General features: G+C 38.0%; 1 protein-coding gene across 1 annotated transcript in view; it reads right to left on the reverse strand.

The window, feature by feature from the left end:
- gfra4b (GDNF family receptor alpha 4b) overlaps positions 1-12,555 on the reverse strand; it is a 38,415-nt gene extending 25,860 nt beyond the window's left edge. The window contains exon 1 of the mRNA XM_026357244.1: positions 12,231-12,555. Coding sequence (XP_026213029.1) covers positions 12,231-12,273 — 43 coding nt within the window. The 5' untranslated portion in view covers positions 12,274-12,555. The remainder of the gene's footprint in view (positions 1-12,230) is intronic.
- Positions 12,556-17,945: the final 5,390 nt, after the last annotated feature.

A 17,945-nucleotide genomic window follows, 5' to 3' on the forward strand; every position in this document is an offset into this window, starting at 1 on the left:
TGTGAACTACATTACCATTTGTATGATAATCGCATAGATTGCTTTCCTTAGTTTTCCTTTGTCCCTGAATACCAAGATTGTCAAGGCTAGCTCATTGTGAATTCAATGTGTGTAATTTCCTAACAGCCTGTTCAAGGATTCCTGGTGTGTTAATCTGTTTAAAAATGAATGTATTGTGATAAACAACAAGGAAGGCTAGACTATATCTAAATGTAAAAATGGAAATCTAAACAGTAAGACCAGAAAAACATTCACGGGATGAATAAAGCACATAAAATCTGACCTGAGAATGGTAATTAGGAGTTTTTTTTTTCCTCCTAAATTCACACTTTAAAATGTCAAGCTGACTTCAGCGGTATCATTTCCTGAAAGGTTACTCTGTTATAATTTCATTACAGCAAATACCATAAAATAATATATCCAAATTACTTTACCAAAAAACATGCATATGTGCTGTGGCAATGCTTCTGATTGCAATTAGCCCAAGACGTTTGGTGTTTAATCCTGTCTTGTCTTTCTGCATAACCTTTCAAACAACATTCAAGAGACACTTAGGACAGGAAATTACTCCTGAAACGACCTTTGTTTTCTAAGGCTTGGCTTAAAAAGTTGTGGCCTTGTAATGACTTGAAGGGAGCAACATCAGCTTTTCCATGACCTTTTGTTTTGCACAACAACCCCATATGTTGTTTCAGTAACCCCAAGCAGGTGTTCCTCCCAGGTTCAAAGGGGGCATGTACAAAAGTACAGAGGCAGGTTATCTTAGGCAGCAACTTGTTCTGCAAACCTATACAGACACCCTCTTCATCGTCCCTCCACCTCACAACCTGGCTCAAAAGTTTCCTTTCTCCGGTGTTGACTCATTGTGAAACACTGTAAGAGATATCAAGCTGTGTCTCATTGCGATGCAGGCCGTGTGAACTGCTAGGCAATGGATCAAAATTCCAAAAGCAATAACAATACTGCCAACAACTTGGAGCTGAGACTTCTAAGCTTTTCTGCCTTCACTGTGCTTTTTTACACCATTAATGAGCAGGTCATTTGGCCAAGAAAACCTCATAACCCTAGACCTTTAACAATATCACATTTTTTCTCAGTGGGTCAGCCTCCTTCTTAGACTGTCAGACAGCATGTATAGACGTTCTGTAATGTGGCCCTTTGCTTCTGAATCGCAAGAAGTCAACAAAATGTTATAGATTACTTAAACTTAAACACTACTTAAACAAAAGGCTTTGTTTGTTTTTTTTCTAGTAAATTATGTCAGATTGAAAAGTCCAGTAGGGTCAAGTACCACATTTTATAGGATAAATGTAGTATACATTATGAAAAATATATACACGTTTAAAGCTGCACAAGTTTTTTTTATGTTGAAAGGGACAAACCAAATAATCCACGTCTTAGAACATAAAACATGTCTGCAGTAATTTTACTTTAATGAATGGTCTACATCTATCGTAGCAGAGTTGTCAGAAGGTGGTGGAGGGGTGAAGGGGGGGACAAAGCATGTGACTGTCACACCAGAGGCTGAAGTTAACATTCATAATAGTTGTATAGACTGTGGTTATGTGGTTGTGAGGAAAGATGATGGTTTTAATTAAATGTGAATAAACACATTGTGTCTGAAGTTACCTTTGACTTTAAGTAGAACCTTACATCATGATAACAATGTGCTGTGAGTGTCTAAACATAACCAGAATACTGCTAAAATAGCTAATAGTGGCTATAGACCTGATATTTTGGTCTATATATACATATATATATATATATATATATATATATATATATATATATATATATATATATATATATATATATATATATATATATAATATGACATAAAATATAATCTGGTTGCAATTATGTTTCCTTCAAAAAGTTGTTTATATAAATTCTTGGAGATAGGATAGTTTTCTGTGTCCCACGTGTGTAATGATAATTCAAATCTAGCACCAGAATAGAACATTTATTTATTGAGAAAAATTATCCTATAGTAAACATTTGTCTGTGCAAATGTATAAATCTGTGCCTTCAGCAAGTGGTGCGACCGCCTTTTGCAGCAATAACTTTAACTAAACATTTCCAGTAACTGTTCCACAATGACTTGGAGGAAATGTATCCCATTTGTCAGTACAGAACAGCTTCAGCTCAGGGATGTTGGTTGGCTTCCTTGCATGAACTGTCTGCTTCAGGTCTTTCCACAGCATTTCTGTAGGATTAAGATTTGGACTTTGACTCAGCCATTCCAAAAACACTAAACCTCTACTGCTTCAACTATTCTTTGATAGAAAGAGTGTGTTTAGGGTTGTTGTTTAATTGCATGGCACACGTTCTGTTGAGATTCAGTTCATTGATGGATATTTTCACATTTACATGTAGAATCTACTTTCACAACTCATTCATAGCTTCATTAATCATGGCAAGCTGTACTTTTGTAACTCTACAGCCTGGTGAGCATCAGCAACTCTTCTTCTAAGATCTTTAGAAATCTCCTTTGTTCAAACCATGACACACTTCCACAGAATATGATGTCAATATCAAACTTTAGTTAATATTGTAATATTGGATTATTTTCTTTAGTCAGTGAATAAACAAGTGTAATTTTTGTCTCATTTGTATGATAGGATTCGCTTTACGTAGTTTTAATACTAGTAACAAACCCCCATTCCCACAAAAGTTGTTCCAAAATGCACTAAACTAAATTTATCCTAAATCTTATGCCATGCTGTGTGTTTTATAGTATTTATAATATAATATTTTTGTTCTGATTGACATTTCCTTCACACAGTGGTGAGCCATGAGCCATCCCTGCCTGCACAGACTCAGCTGTTGGTGAAGCATCTTTTTATTAAGACACCTTCCCCTGATACCCATTAACCAGCTAATTTATAATCATTCAAAACTTAGTCTTATTTTGCCTCTCTCAGAACTTTTTATTTGGTGTCTTGCAGACAAACTTTCAATGTACTTATATTACAAAATACAATTGGTCCAGTGAAAACCTAGGAAATTTTTTCTATGTATTATTGTCAAATAAATAAACATTATACTGAAATAACAAAACCACTTTAACAACTTTTCTGGAAAATGGGGTTTGTATTCAAAGCAGGGGCTTCCTGCATCTTATCGCAGCAGTGTTGAATCCCCCAGGAAGTGTGTGGCAGAGAGTCAATGGACTTAATATGGAGTGAATTCTTCTCCAGGGACATATCCATGGGAATGTGGCTCTGGTTTCAGTTATCACTCACAGAGCGCTGTCAAACGCTTAGTGGCATTCTCTTGATCCAATTAATTAGGGCCTAACAAGACATGTCGAGGGAAGGGATTTGGATCTACAGGGTGGTGGCAGCGTCAAAGGCCTCCACAAATGAGGCCAACATCTCGTTACACACTGACCATTAACGAGGTGTGTGAAGTACCGCCGTGTCAAAGAAAGTTGTGAGTGTAGAACACGCTCACTTGGCTTTCCAAGCACATAAAAATGTGCAGAAATCCAAAGAGTCCTGGCAACTGAAGATTTAATAACTTGTTATACAAGTATCATTGAGCTTGAAGTGAGATGGGCATCTTCTGTGCACACAATTTGCAGTTTGTTGGCTGCGTCATTCTTTGTGTCTGAATTAATTAATCAAGTAATGGTGAACGAAGGTGGCATCCTCTGCTGCATGGAGCAGATGTTGTAAATCCACTGCAGCTCACACAGACAGGTGCCCTCCAGCCGGTTCCTGTCTGCTGCCTTGATAATAGCTTGTTTCCTTTCCTGGAACACAGGAGGAATCGAGTAGTTCAGCCTCCATAATCTTCACATTACAAGGTTATACAGTACAGAAGTTGACTAATCACCTCAACGGGGCGGTTGGTCGAACAAAATGTACAGAATATGGGTATGTATTGAATATCCAAACCAAGGCTCAGTGAATGCTATGTAGAGTCCTTTTCACTGATCAGATCAATGAGCTGCTGGTAATAACAGACATTCCAGTGTTAAATATAAAAAGATGTATTCACCACACTCAGTGCAAGAAAATCAAGGTTTCCTACATGCATCATTGCAGCAGTTAAGAATTGGTGAGGACAAGGGTTATAACAGTGCTGATGTACATCTTTAGGTTTCAGTTGATAATCATATGACATGAAGGAACACAGCACATTTTAACCTATTACCTGTGAGTGATTGGCCTTCTTGCTTAATAAATGATTGAACAATTCAATCAACAATTCAATAAATCGACTGATTAGATCTATTTTATAGATTAGCAGAGGGAAAGGGAGGGTGAGCCAGCTTTTGCAATGGATCCATACCAACTGTATGTCTGCTGCATAAACTGTTAAAACTAGCTAGTAGTGTAATGAATGATGATGATTTTAAACATAGATGTTTCAACTGTTTCTATTCTTGTATTCTTTTTTAGTTTATTAGAGGCATTTAAGATGAAAAGATGAATATAAGAGGAGAGTTCACAATTATAGCTTTTATGTGATGGTACTTACAACTAGATACATCAAATAAAAACAACACTTAGTGATCTCATCAGCAATCTCGCTTAGATAAACCATATAAAAAGAAAAAAACAGCACATTGGAGATATCAGTGAATAGCAAACAGCAGAGATTAACAACAGTTCAATTGACTTTGTCTGTTTCAACACTTTCTTATCCAATACAAAGGTGCTGTCTTCTGTGTTGCTGCCTGTACTAAGGTGAAAATACCATCGGATAAATGCAGAAAATCTGAACTTTCGCTTTATCTTCATCTTTTAATCTCAAACCCAAACTTCTCCAGTGTACATACACAAATTAATCAGCCTTTTCATTTCATTACTTGTGGAATGTACTGTACAGTTAACATCCATTCATTCTTTCTACAAAGAGCTGCAAACACCACTAAAAGTATGCAGACAATTATTATTGGACAACTGGACATTTTCTTTCCTGTTTCTCTGTTTGTTACTTTTGACATTTCCTGTTATACAGATGTTTTTGTTGATCTTCAGAAAACAGATTATATGTTGTTGTACGATTTTTAATGTATTTGTTTTGGTACGCATACTTTCACCTCATGCAGTCCATTTGTAGTTTGGATACAGTAAACATGATTGGACTGTATCATTTCCACTTAGATAGGATCTGATATTTCCTCTTCTGGAAGGCTTTACAATAATAGCAACAGCTCTACTATTAGTGGAGCGACATTGCATAGACAGAGTCCATGGCTTACTGCTAGGTAACAATCTTATTGCTACTGTGGTATTTCCTTTATTTAATATATTTATAATTTAGTTTATATCATGTAAACAGACATTTCCAGTCATTCCTTTTTATTGGGGCTACGATGAGTCCACAACCTGATTTTCCTGATTTTATTAACTGAAGAGCTCCTCCTGGGCATAAAAGATGTCAAATTAATTCCTGTGAAAAACAGTTTGGTGCCAAAGCTCAGCTGGTATATGGTCTAGTCTGGGAATGCTGATAAGAAACTATTCCATTTGCTGTCTGAACTGTAGTGTAATTCACTTGCCTGTGCATGTAAACAAACAATGAAACAGAAATTAAATACTATAAAGCTGGAGCCTGCACTTATTTTAATTAAATACCAGCAGTAATATGGCATATATTGGATATGCACAGCTACAGATATCAAAAAGTTGAGATGGGAAGCTAATTCATCCTGCCTGTTATACAACCTGTGTTGTGGCACCGTGATGATACAAGGCAGCTGCATCTGTAATTTTGCAAGAAACTTTGTCGAAGCTGCTTTGAGGACTTTGAGATAGGTCTATTATGTTGTTTATGAACCAGTGTTTATGGGAATAATTTGATAAGTCGGAGAAACTATACAAAAAACATATTATGCAGATTTCCTTGTAGGCTTTCTTTGCCTTTATTTAAGCAGTAATTAGTGCCACTACTGTAGAATATACTATTGTACGAAGCTGCCCACTATATCAAACAGTAGATATTCACTGCAGAAAAATTGTAAAGAGGAATAGGAATGAATATCACTAGATATCATTTCTATTTGGAGAAAAAGAGACAAAAAAAGGAAAGGAACCGAAAGGAACAGGAGAGATGACTGATTTTTCAAAAAGTCACTTCACTGTCTCCACTCTGTATTGTAGTTATTAATGCCAGCAAGTCCAAGATGAAACAGAAAACACACTATATTTATCAAAAAGAAGGTGACTGAAGGTTATAAACATCTGGAATATACACACAGAAAACAAACACATCAGCTAATCTTGTCATTTTTAAGAGGATTACTCTCTAAATCTTACCACAGCCTAGAAAACTGCAGTGTTGTATTCAGTCTTTGTTGTTAAAGTGACACCGGTGTTAATTATGACAATTAAAATACTAATTCCTCACTCAGCTAACTGAAGGAGGGAGATGCAAAAATATGTCCTTGGACCTTGTCGTATGTATTCTGTCTGTCTTCATGAAACTTTACTGATCCCACATAGATTTAGTTGTGTCCCAGAAATACACCAAGAAGGCAGAAAGTGGAGCTCAAGTCCTCTATTTGAAATTGTGTCACAATGGGGCTGTGCCTACTCATCTGGAACAGTCTTTCTCTCTTGGTAACCACAGGCAGACTCTGTGTTAATGAGCTTCTGTTTGGCCCTTAGAGGCCACTGTATGTCTATAACCTCTGGGCCATTTTCAGAATTTCCTAACAGGTCTAATAGTGAGAGAGGCACAGCATTTATTCTGATCAGGAGTCCCACTTATACGACATCATTTTCACCTTTTTACGCCTGAACGTCAAGATCAACAGCATTTCGACAGATCTTTTATTCAGATTAAAGGAAACTTGTATTGACTATTTCACTACTGGGATAATGACCAGTGATGCTTTTTTTCTTTCACCTCATTGACAGCTGAACAGTTTTTTTTAGTAGCTTCCTGTCTTGTGACTCATTGCCTACCATAATAATAGAGGGCATCTTTAGCATATTTAGCAGAGATTCAGACCTGAGATGTCAAATGCTCGCAAAAGATAAGTGATAAGTGTGATGTGGGGAAGGGGGTTCTAGTGAAATCATATACTGTATGGTATTGATAATATATAGTATTGCACGTCATGTTTCATTAATTTAATCTTGAAGCATCTCCAAGGAACAGAACATCTTTCTTTTGCTAAAGCCACAACATTTTATCTAATAACTCAGCTCGTGTAGACTGAGGGAAACTTACTGCTTGCTCAGCAGTTTGCAGAAAACATTTAAATCAAACAAAACAAAATGTACTGTTGGGAAGATTGATTTACAGCCAAGAATTATTTTTCCAAAAGCAAAGCATTTAACCATGAACAAGACTGTTCCTCCAACTTTAACCGCAGCAGGTTTTTCTTGCCAAAAGCTTTGTCAGTAGCTGCTGATACATGATCCGGACTTAATCTAACAAAATAAACTTTTTGCTCTAAATCTGCTAGTGTTTAAGATCTTACTAAACCAGGAAGAAGAGGCAGCACAGTAGCTGCACTTGTTGTACAGGAGGACTACAACATGTTCATAACGTGATTTGTGGCTCCACAGTGACCCGAGAAAAGTTTGATCAGTTGAGGGCAAAGACGACAACTCTGAAAGAGGAAAGAGGAAAGAGGTGACCTTATTAGACCACTGTAGTCTGTTCCTCTCTGTCCGAGTCTACTTCAGCTGCTTCTAGCATATTACAGCTGAATCTCTAAACTGTCAGTGGTCAAGTTGCAGGATTGGTAATGTAGATATTAGGTTTTGACATGGAAGAAGAATGTGCGTAATAAAAAACACAATATCTGTTGATCAGTTTAAAAAAGTAATTTAAAAACTGTCCAACTATCACTGTTACAGAAGTACAATGCTAAATTGGCCCAGTGCTCATGCTTTAGTATTATTGTTGTTTGGGAGGTTGGTGGTTAGGACACTTCATAATATATGAAATATAAATAAACATGCAAAGCAACATTAGTCTTAATTTATGTAGCTCTGTTTCTGGTCTTACCACTCCTTCTGAAAAATTGCCTGGCTCTTTAGCTGCTAAATGCTTCGTTATGGTCAACAATTAATCACTACCTGTGTTTGTCTGACACCTATTTACTGTTTCTGGTAACGATGCTGATGAGAGCGATGAGGCTGAACCAAAACAGTACAGCTGGGGGCTGGAAAATAAAAACAAAGAAGCAAAAGATGCTAAATTCTAATCTTAAGGTAAAAGGAAATGCATCCACAAGCAAAAGATATTCTGTGAATTACATTTTAATGCAAACTTAGCCACTGAGCCTGTTATGACATGAAGACTGGCCGGAGTTGAGTCTCTCCATTACTTAACATCTACATTTAGTCATTTGGCAGACGCTTTTATCCAAGGCGACCTATAAGGTTACAACCTACAAAGCCAATGCAGGGTTAGTGTGAGGAGGTCTTGCCTAAGGAGCCCACAGCCAGGATGTGAACCCTGGGCTCTCGTATGGGGGGATGCGATCTTACCACTACACTCTCCATTACTTACTGTTGGTCACTGTCTTGTAACAGAATGCCTTCAGTCACATAAATCCCAAACTGTAAACACATTCAGTAATGAGCCAGCAGTGATATAAGTGGACGTGCTCGACCACAATTATAGATTAGGGCTTTAAACACAGACCAATATCTTTTTCACCCACATACGTCACCCCTAATCAATGGTACATCGTTAACGTGAACTCTCAGGCAGCAGGCTCCAACTATGTCACTGCTTGCCTCAGTCTTTCAAACTTTCAAACTGTGAGTTTCTCTTATACTCTCAAACATATTGTACTATTTGAAGTTATTACAGTTTAATATTAAAGGCAGATGATTATGTGAGAAATTGAATAATGTCACCATTAAAGGTCGGAGCGATCAGACTGACTGACATCCGATGAATGGAAATGTGCCAGCTCAACAGCAGATTTTAAAACCTCAATAATTAAATACAAAGGCATTTTTAAGGGCTCTGAAAGTGGCTGGAGAACAGAGGCGGCCCACAGGAAAAGTAACAGCCATTCTGTCTCTACTGCTTTTAACCCCCAGCTCTGCCAGCAAGTGAATATTACTCAAATATATTGATAGGGTTTAGATGGAAAACTCATATCCGTTTTAGGGTGAACGAGATGCAGCACTGACTCTTCAGATCTAATAGTTAGTTATTTAAAAAAAAAAACATTTGTACATGAGTTAAGTGACTCCATCACTCATGCCAAACACCATCATATTTTTACAGTATCCCACAATTTCTTTTACTACGTACTCATGAGACTCACTTTCAACCCATTTTATACTGAAGCACAAACTCTGGAGTTATTTGACACGAAACAAACTATGTTGAATCTCTATCGCAAACAGTTCAGCATCCATATTGCAACTGAAACTCCTGCACAATCATGCAAGATGTTGTTTAGAGTCCTTGTGTAGCTCAGTGGTGATGCACATATGCACATGAAGCTGAATTTCTATGATCACATTATTTAACTCTGACCAACTACATCTAAATCTTACAGTATGTGTGTATTATCCTGTCATACCTGGGGTTTCCAACAGTATCTCCTCTCATCATTTTACTAGACTTAAAGCACTGACTTATCTTTGAGGGAAGCATGAATGTGTGATGGGTTGTCTGTTCACTGTGGCACTACCTGCTTCAAATGAGATTCATGACAAACTCCCTTGCAACAGGCCAGCCAATATGCTAGGTAATAGCATGCTTGGCAGTACTTATCTGTCTCCATTAAAGACACAGGTCATATCCCACAATGTCAAAACCATTAAATTAAAAAATATAGCATGATGATCTGCTGAAGCTGGTCAATGTTGCAGTTAAATAGCAGCTCTCATGGAGGAAGTGTGTTAAAAATAGTTTATCTTACACAGTAAAAACTCAGAGGACAAACTAAAAAGCTATGATAGAAAAAAATAAATGAATAGAAATGAATTATTGTTAGAGTTACAACCAATTTGCATATAATTATAAGCTGCTAGTGTTTTTTCACTGCAGCCATTAGCAGTTTGAGTGCCACTGGAGATCACTTCTTATGCTTTCAGTTTATGAAATGAATATGAAATGTCATCACCTTGTGCTACAACTGGAACTTGCACTTTGATATGAAACGACTGTGATGTGACTGTGGTGCACCTTTTGCCATTTTGAGTTAATACTGCAGGGAAATGCTTATCTAACTTTAAAAAAAAAAAAGGACTTACACTGCAAAATTGTGCTTAATTCTATATAATTTCTAGCCACTGTGCGGATCTGTCAATGCAAGCTCCTCTGCACATTTGTCAAGCAGATAAGATCAAAGCTTGGACAGTTAACTACTTGCCTGGGATTTTTATTTTTCATAACAGTGGAGGCAGTAGTGATTCAGTTTGAATTTCACAGTGCCTCTGAATTTATGAACTGACCCTTTGTTAGATTAATGTCTTCTTTGGGACCTGCAGCCACAGAATGTACATCACTGCCTGAGATTCACGTGTCAGCTCTGATCAAGAAGCCATAGAGTCAATAACCCAATGAACAAGCTTTAATAAACCACACTTGGTGCAAAAATATGGGTTGATTTGCTCTTCCAGGGGTCCAAGATGATGCCGTCAAATGTCTCAATTAATGTGCTCAACAATTAAAATAAGATATAACATATTCAGACCTCAATAATGTTAAACAGACAAAGCAAGAGATAGTTAAAAGTGATGAATCAATTTATCATTTCATCATTATTGTTGGAAAACTAGTACATGTTACTGTACTATGCATTTGGTGCCTTATTACAAGGTCTCCAAATGCATTACTATTTCTGATACATGCTTTAAGAGTTAAACTCAACCTTGTCTCACTTTATGTTTAAATAAATTACTGGTGAGCACAAAGAAAATGTTGAGTGTTATAACAGGACTTCATCCAACGAAGAAGGGCAAGAAAAGCCAAGAAATGATCCAACAATACCAGCCCCTAATAGCCCTTATTACCAGCTGAGAAATACTGCTCCCTGTGTTTGCTTTAATAGCTCTTTCTGCAAAATAGTGGTTATTTCGAGATCCCTCTGTGTTGTCTTGCAGGTATCTGGAGCAGTTAGTAGGATAATGTGTGTGCTCAGTTTTCTGTCCATAGGAGTACTGGCTGTCACAGGAACAGCTCAGAATGTCACATACATGGATGGAGTCGTCCAAACAGGCCGTAGTTTTTGACCTTAGATCTTAGCTAATTAATTTGGGCACATGGAGGCTGGGGGGAGGGGGTGTTTCTAATATTTCATTACCAGATAAGTTAAACAAAGAAATGTTTCATTACCATGTTAGATCAGTACTGAGGGAAGGAGCTGATTCAGAAAATGAACAGTTTGTTTCCATTCAGCTTTCCTTACTGGCATCTCCTTTCATTCATCCACAGATCTATGTCTAAAGAGGATGTAAATAATGAATAAGGGAGTACGATATAATGCACATTCCTGCCTTTGTTAAGCATGACAGCTGGTGCCAATTAAAATGGGAATGATCATCCTCTCTGGTGTCATGGTAATCAGTGGGTATAATTATATTAGTTAGCACCGTGGCAGCAAGAATGAGATTGACTTATTTCTGTATAGTGAGAAAGAGACAGAGAGCCAACGAGATGCAGCTCTCCTCCCTCAAAACTGTGAATTGTTCCTCCAAAAATCAATATTCTAGCTTTATTCAATTACAATGAGAGCAGGTAGCTCAATGACACTGCCTGATGACTGATGTACTGCTGAGCATGGTCACTTTTGGAGCCTTTACTAGAATAAATAATAAAGCAAGTATAAAACTTTCTTGAAAAGAAAATACACATTCATGTATGATTCATGTAGAAATGCGTTTTGTGCATGTCTTACACACACACACACACAAAACCGCACGCATGCACACGTACGCCCAGACGCACACTTTAAAACGTGCGCCGTTGCGTAAAGCTCGTTTACATCGCCCACCACACAGTGCTGTATAACCCAGCTGATCAGAGACGGGAACATTATATTTTTAGTTCATGCTGCCTAATTTAAATATATAAAAATAAATAAGTTTTGTAATTAACATCCAAAACATGGCACTTGGCATCAGACATATTTTATCATATTGCAGAAGCCACAAGGAAGAAACGAACGACAAACTCCTCATATCTGATTAATATGTTCTAATTGTTTAATCAAATTGGGTTCCGCTGTTTTATAGCTGAACACAGACATTTTAAACATTATAATCCAAAAGAGATAAATCGTGACTTACCCAAAGTTATGAGATGAAACAGGTAAAGTCCCCACAGATCCATCTCTGTGTGAATTCAGAAATCAGATTACGCGTCGGATCTAAACCTACAGCTGTTTGATTACGCGGCAACAAGAGGATATCCTGTTAAGCATGTGGAGATCATCATAACCACAAGCGGAATAATCTCGTTAAAAATCCTTAAATCGTCTTTTTATCTTGTTGTTGCCGTGTTTTTTTATTTTTTATTTTCTTAGAATCCCATCAGTTTCTTGCAAGACGGTGTTCACACTCGCGCGTTTGCGCAAAGCCAGAGCCATGCGTAATAACGTGAGGGAAAGTTGTCCTGTGCGCTGTATGGTCCGGTGTCGTGTGCGAGAGAGAGAAGGAGAGAAAACCTTCTGTTGCGCGTCGATGTGGTCGCACAAGTCCTTGAGTCGGCTGCTGGTGAGATGCTGAGTGCTGCCGGGAAGAACCGCTGCCAAGAGGGAGAGAGAGAGTGAAAACTGTTTGTGCAGGAGATTAGACAACCTGGTTATGTGGTCAGGGCTTCTGCAGCGGTGGAAAACGTTTTCCAGTGGGGACTCATATTGTGTTTTTGGTACTTACATGATCTTGACGTCCTTTACGTACCATTTACTTGTTTGTTGAAGGGGTGGGTGGGGGTTGTAGCTTCTATCGTTTGAATTTTCTGGGTGTTTGAATGTATTCAACTCTTTCATCAGCTCAAGGTCTAACATGTGCCATTCAGTTTGCTAATAAATTATAGAGTGAAACTGAATTAATGAAAAAGACAGAAGTAGCTTAAAAAGAAGTATAAGTTGGTGGTTTGAATTTTGGGGGTGTGTCTTAAACATTGTTTTAAAGCATATGTTTGAATCTAAGCCACAAATTATGGTAATAATTATTATTATGTCTGTTTCAAAATGGCACTTTTTTTTTTCTTTTTAAACGTCATTCATGATCAAATGTGGTAAAAATAAATCTAAATCTGAGAGCTACAGTAACATGTTCAATAAATAAATGTCCTCTCCAAAAGTGGTGACTCTGTGCTCGACAGTGGTCTTTCACTTCTCCCAGAAAATTAAACTAAATGTTAACATCAATACAAGACACAGCTGAACTCTCAGAAGAGGCAGATTTGTGGCACTCGCAACCAGAAAAAACATTTATTTTTAAGTTTCCTGTGCACAAAGTTTGAGCACTTTCTGTCTAAATTCAAGTAGACCGTGCACCTCTAACTGGTGCCCAACTGTTCCTAGGTCAGACTGTATCACATGGTGAAATTATATTGGATTTTTTTTTTATCTGAGCTGCTATTAAATGAAAAGAATGACAACACTTGTGTTGTTAAACAGGAGGTAAAACCAGGAGGTCACCTGGACAGTCTGTGTGTGGGTGCAAGTTTCCAAATGCGTATGAGATAAAGGCTTTTCTTTTAAAATAAAATCAAAAGCACTTGCCCCCCTGGATCCAGAGCCAGAAAGCTCAATTTTCTGAGCTCCTCACTGTTTTGAAACAGACGGTTATTGATTCTTTAGTTTTGAGAATTCAACTTTTACACCATCTGTTCATTTTATGGATCAGAGGCCCCATGTTGTTCGAACAGGACGTCAGCGGGCCAGGATGTGCATTTGGAGTTTGTTGACTCACCTCTTTTAGTGTGTCTCCAAAATGGCAACAACAAATGGAGTTTCCAGATGATCCATGCAAACAAAGCTGGTGAAGAGCAGATAACAAAGGGTCACCATGTTGAATCAGCCAGACTCAGTGTGTGTGTGTGTGTGTGCGCGAGAGTCTGTAAGGCAACCCCGGGTCCAAAAGGATGATCCAGTTGTGTGCCCAAGACAGAATGAAGACCTCTGAAGAGCCATTGCAGCATGATGGTGTTATCTTTACTGCCATTCATGGCTGCTCTACTTCAGCCTTTCTCTGGCCTTACATGAGCTGGCAGCATTAATTCGAACATTTTCAGAGCCATAGATGTTTTAAGTTCTTCTGTTGTTGTGCTGAGGCCTCAAATTGAATGGACTGTAACTGTAGAATGTCTTAACGCCTCGACGACTGTAATTTTAACTCTCTAACAAGCTTGCAATGAGAATATTTGGAACAATACATTAGCATCTCTATTGGGGGTTTGAGTACTTAAACTTAGGGAGATGGGCTCTGAAAATGCTTTATGAATCTTTAAAGAGTGAGTCAATGCTATGGGGATCTTTTGGTAAAGTACACATTTGCAATGTGCCTCTGCATTTGTAATTCAAATCAACATTAAATTTTGCTAGAATGAAAAAGCCACGTCAACAGTTTAGGGAAAATTAGAGAGAAAATATTTATTTTCTTCTAAACCATTTAAGTCTTTGGCTCCGTACCAGTGGATTGTGGGTGCATAGGGGTTTGTATATATATTTTTTCTTTTTTTTTACCCTGAAATTAAAACACAGCAGCCTTACGTGATCTGAATCACCTTAGCTGCAATTTGTTCAGTTGAAATTTTCCATGAGTGTCTCTCTCTCTTTTTTTTTTTGTTGGCTCGTCTTTGGGATGCTACGCTACTGGCAATAGCACCGGGATCTCTTGCTTCTCTAATAAGCTTTCAATATGGAGAGTAGGTGCTGTTTAAACATGGGAGATGGACAGCTTTCACTTCTTGCCTCAGGCAAAGGTGCATTGATTTCCTATCTTTAAGAGCCAGAGCAGCGTGGACACGACATTAATGAGAGATTAGTTATTGTACCCATAATCATTGCTATGTCAAAGCGCCAGAGCTGCGTGATGAAGAAGGGCTTTGTAAATATTTGTTGGAACAGCTTTAACAGTTTTACAACTCTGCTCGCTGCCAAACGCAGACTTCTAACTTCAGCAGGATGAACTAAAACACGGTGGCCTCATTTCCCTCTGCTTCAAAGTAGAGCGTCCCATTTGATGCACACCTATTTTGTGTTTTGTTGTAGGTTTTGTAGGAGAGTTTAAAGCTGCTACATAGCATTGGCACAGCCACACAGGTGTTTTCATTTATTTTGCCTGATTAGACCTCGCTCAGGTTGAAGCTGGGTGGAGCCAGCCTGAGATTTATGTGAGTTCACCAACAGCCCTGTGCTAACAAGCCTTTTTAAACGCAGACCCTATGACCTGGAAAAGCAGAGGTGCAGCTCGCTGCTTGATAACAGTCGATTAACATTTGATTAAGTCATGGAAGTGATGCAGCGTACAAGGACCTTTTTTGTAACCACACAGTCACATTAATATTTTTGCAGTGATGACATGGAATTGCATTTTCCCAATGCTTTTGCTGAAAGGAATCGTAGTCTGAGTGTGAGCTTAAAAAATGAGTAACACTTTTATTATCAGGGTACAAATCATGTATTAAAGTAATGTAGGACTCGTGATGATCATGAATACTTGTTGCTATGGTTTTATGTGAATAGTTTCTACTGAACAGATCATTAGTTAAGTATCATTACCACATTGTTACTTCATAAATTTATTGATATGTTGCCAAATCAGCTGCATTACACACACAAACGTTTATTTCAGACCCAAATATGTGATCATTAAACAATAAACATCCTAAAAAAAACAAAGTGTAAATATGATACACAAAGTTTCCATCGTCACTGAATTATTACACTGTACCAGTACAAATACACAGACCAGTACATAAAGTCAGCTCCATCTTTACCAGCTGCTGTTTTTGTTTCACACCAAGTCTTTACCTAACAGATATCTTTATTTATTTTTTTATTTACTGTTAAAAATTCTTTTAGCGTGTTTTCACACTCTGAAGTTTCGTTGCAGTTTATAGCACTGATGTACATCTTTTTCTTCTTTTTAAAAAGTTGACTTTAGCTGTTTTATAGCCTCCCAACATTTGTTTGTTGTTGCTACAAACTAAGCAGCAAGTCAATAGAATAAATTAAATGAATGCTGGATAAACTTTGAAACGAAGTAAGGATTTTGAGGCAGTTTTCTTTTTAATTTGCATTTCAAGTAGAACTTAACACGGCCTGAACATTTTACTCATTTGGTACTTATATTTGTGTTGTAAGTACTTTTTTGTCATCTGTAACCAGGTGTCCACTGCTCCCCCCAGGGGGGGTGGGTTAAATGCAGAGGACACATTTCATTGTGACATATGATTAATAAAGGCTCCTTTTTCTCCTTTTCCTTCTTCTTTTAAATATAAACATGTGTGTTTCCTACTGTGACTGTGTCAAAATGTCCTAACATTTGTACAAAGAGTCAGGAAGATGTTAATGGTTCTGTGAACCATGAGAATCAGGTGAAATATAATAGTTATATGTCTTTAATTTGAATTTTTCTTTTTAATTAGTGGTATAAATTTAGATGTAGGTGCTTTTTTTTTTTTTTTTTTGAACTGCCATTCATCCTAGCGTTATGAGGTAAACAAGTTTCACAGACGTCCTTGTTTGGATTAATCCCCAAACCGTATAAACAAACACTATTCATGTTCTTATTTCACTGCAAGTAGAGAAATTACGTAGTAGTTTGCATTATGTGCATAATGTTACACTCTCATGTCAGTCATTTATCATCCACAGGAGGAAATGGAAGCAACTCTTTAGATAGAAGTAACCCCTGAATACGTGTCACCGTACAGACTATACCTCTCATCAGTGTCATCATGTTTGAGACATCTGTCGATATTCTGGACAGACAAACACAAGTAAATAACCACATAACTCTCCTTTTAGGGAAGAAAGGCAGGGCATGAGAGTTCATGTTGCAGTGAGCAATAATGAGTCTGGTGACGTGTTTCAGCACTTGGTTCTGCACCTCCAAACACTCAGAGCTGACAAAGAGGGAGGCCATACACATATTCTGATCCCAGGATAGTGACGCCATGTCTATACTTGATTACGAACAGAGTGGTAGTTGTTCTGTTTGAACCCTGGGGACACTTCCTTTTTCTCTTTCTCCTCTTTTTAAGTGGTCAGTGGGTCTGTGTAGGACAGACTTGAAACAACCTACGGACACACACTAAAAGTGTTGTATGGTTTTTGAATATCTCAAGACGCTTAATGTGATTTAGTAAAGCTTTCATTTCTGCAGATCAGCCAATATCAGTAGGGACTCTCTTTGAAATGCTGAGGAAGAAAATCTACCTTGTCATCTGCAGAGTTCGACACAGAGCTACTCCAGGAACATGCTGCAAAGTTTAGGTGCACCTAGTCACAGCGATCTGGTGTTTTACAGCCGGTGCCATGCCAAATAGAGCAGTGCTCAAATGGTGCCAGACTGCATGGCGGGCATTTGCACAGACGGTGACTCCGTTACCTCTCACTACAACAGATGGTGTGTCTCATGCATACTGTGTGGAAGGTTATGTTACCGCTCTGTGGATGCCTAGATGTGTCTTAAACCTAATTTGGACCACACAAGCAGACGCGCACACACACATATATACACGCTAAGACATACACAAGGAGAGGAAGAGAGAGGGCACTACTGAATTAATCAAGCAGTAAGTGTTGAAAAGATGACCATAATAGTTTTCTAATGGTAAGCACAGTGAAGACTAGCACCACATGCTGCAACACCAACACAGTCAGGAAGGTGTGGGTCTGTTTTTTCCCAGTCATCCTTTCTTCAACAGCTGAATATAGGACACATTTATCCCCTCCTGACTAGCTTCACTGTAGTGTTTTCTTCTCTTTTAAAAGCATCTTCCCTCTTCTTTTCCCCAAACCATTATCACTCACATAATTAAACATA

This window comes from Anabas testudineus, chromosome 10, assembly GCF_900324465.2.
Source record: "Anabas testudineus chromosome 10, fAnaTes1.2, whole genome shotgun sequence".
Classification (NCBI taxonomy): Eukaryota; Metazoa; Chordata; class Actinopteri; order Anabantiformes; family Anabantidae; genus Anabas; species Anabas testudineus.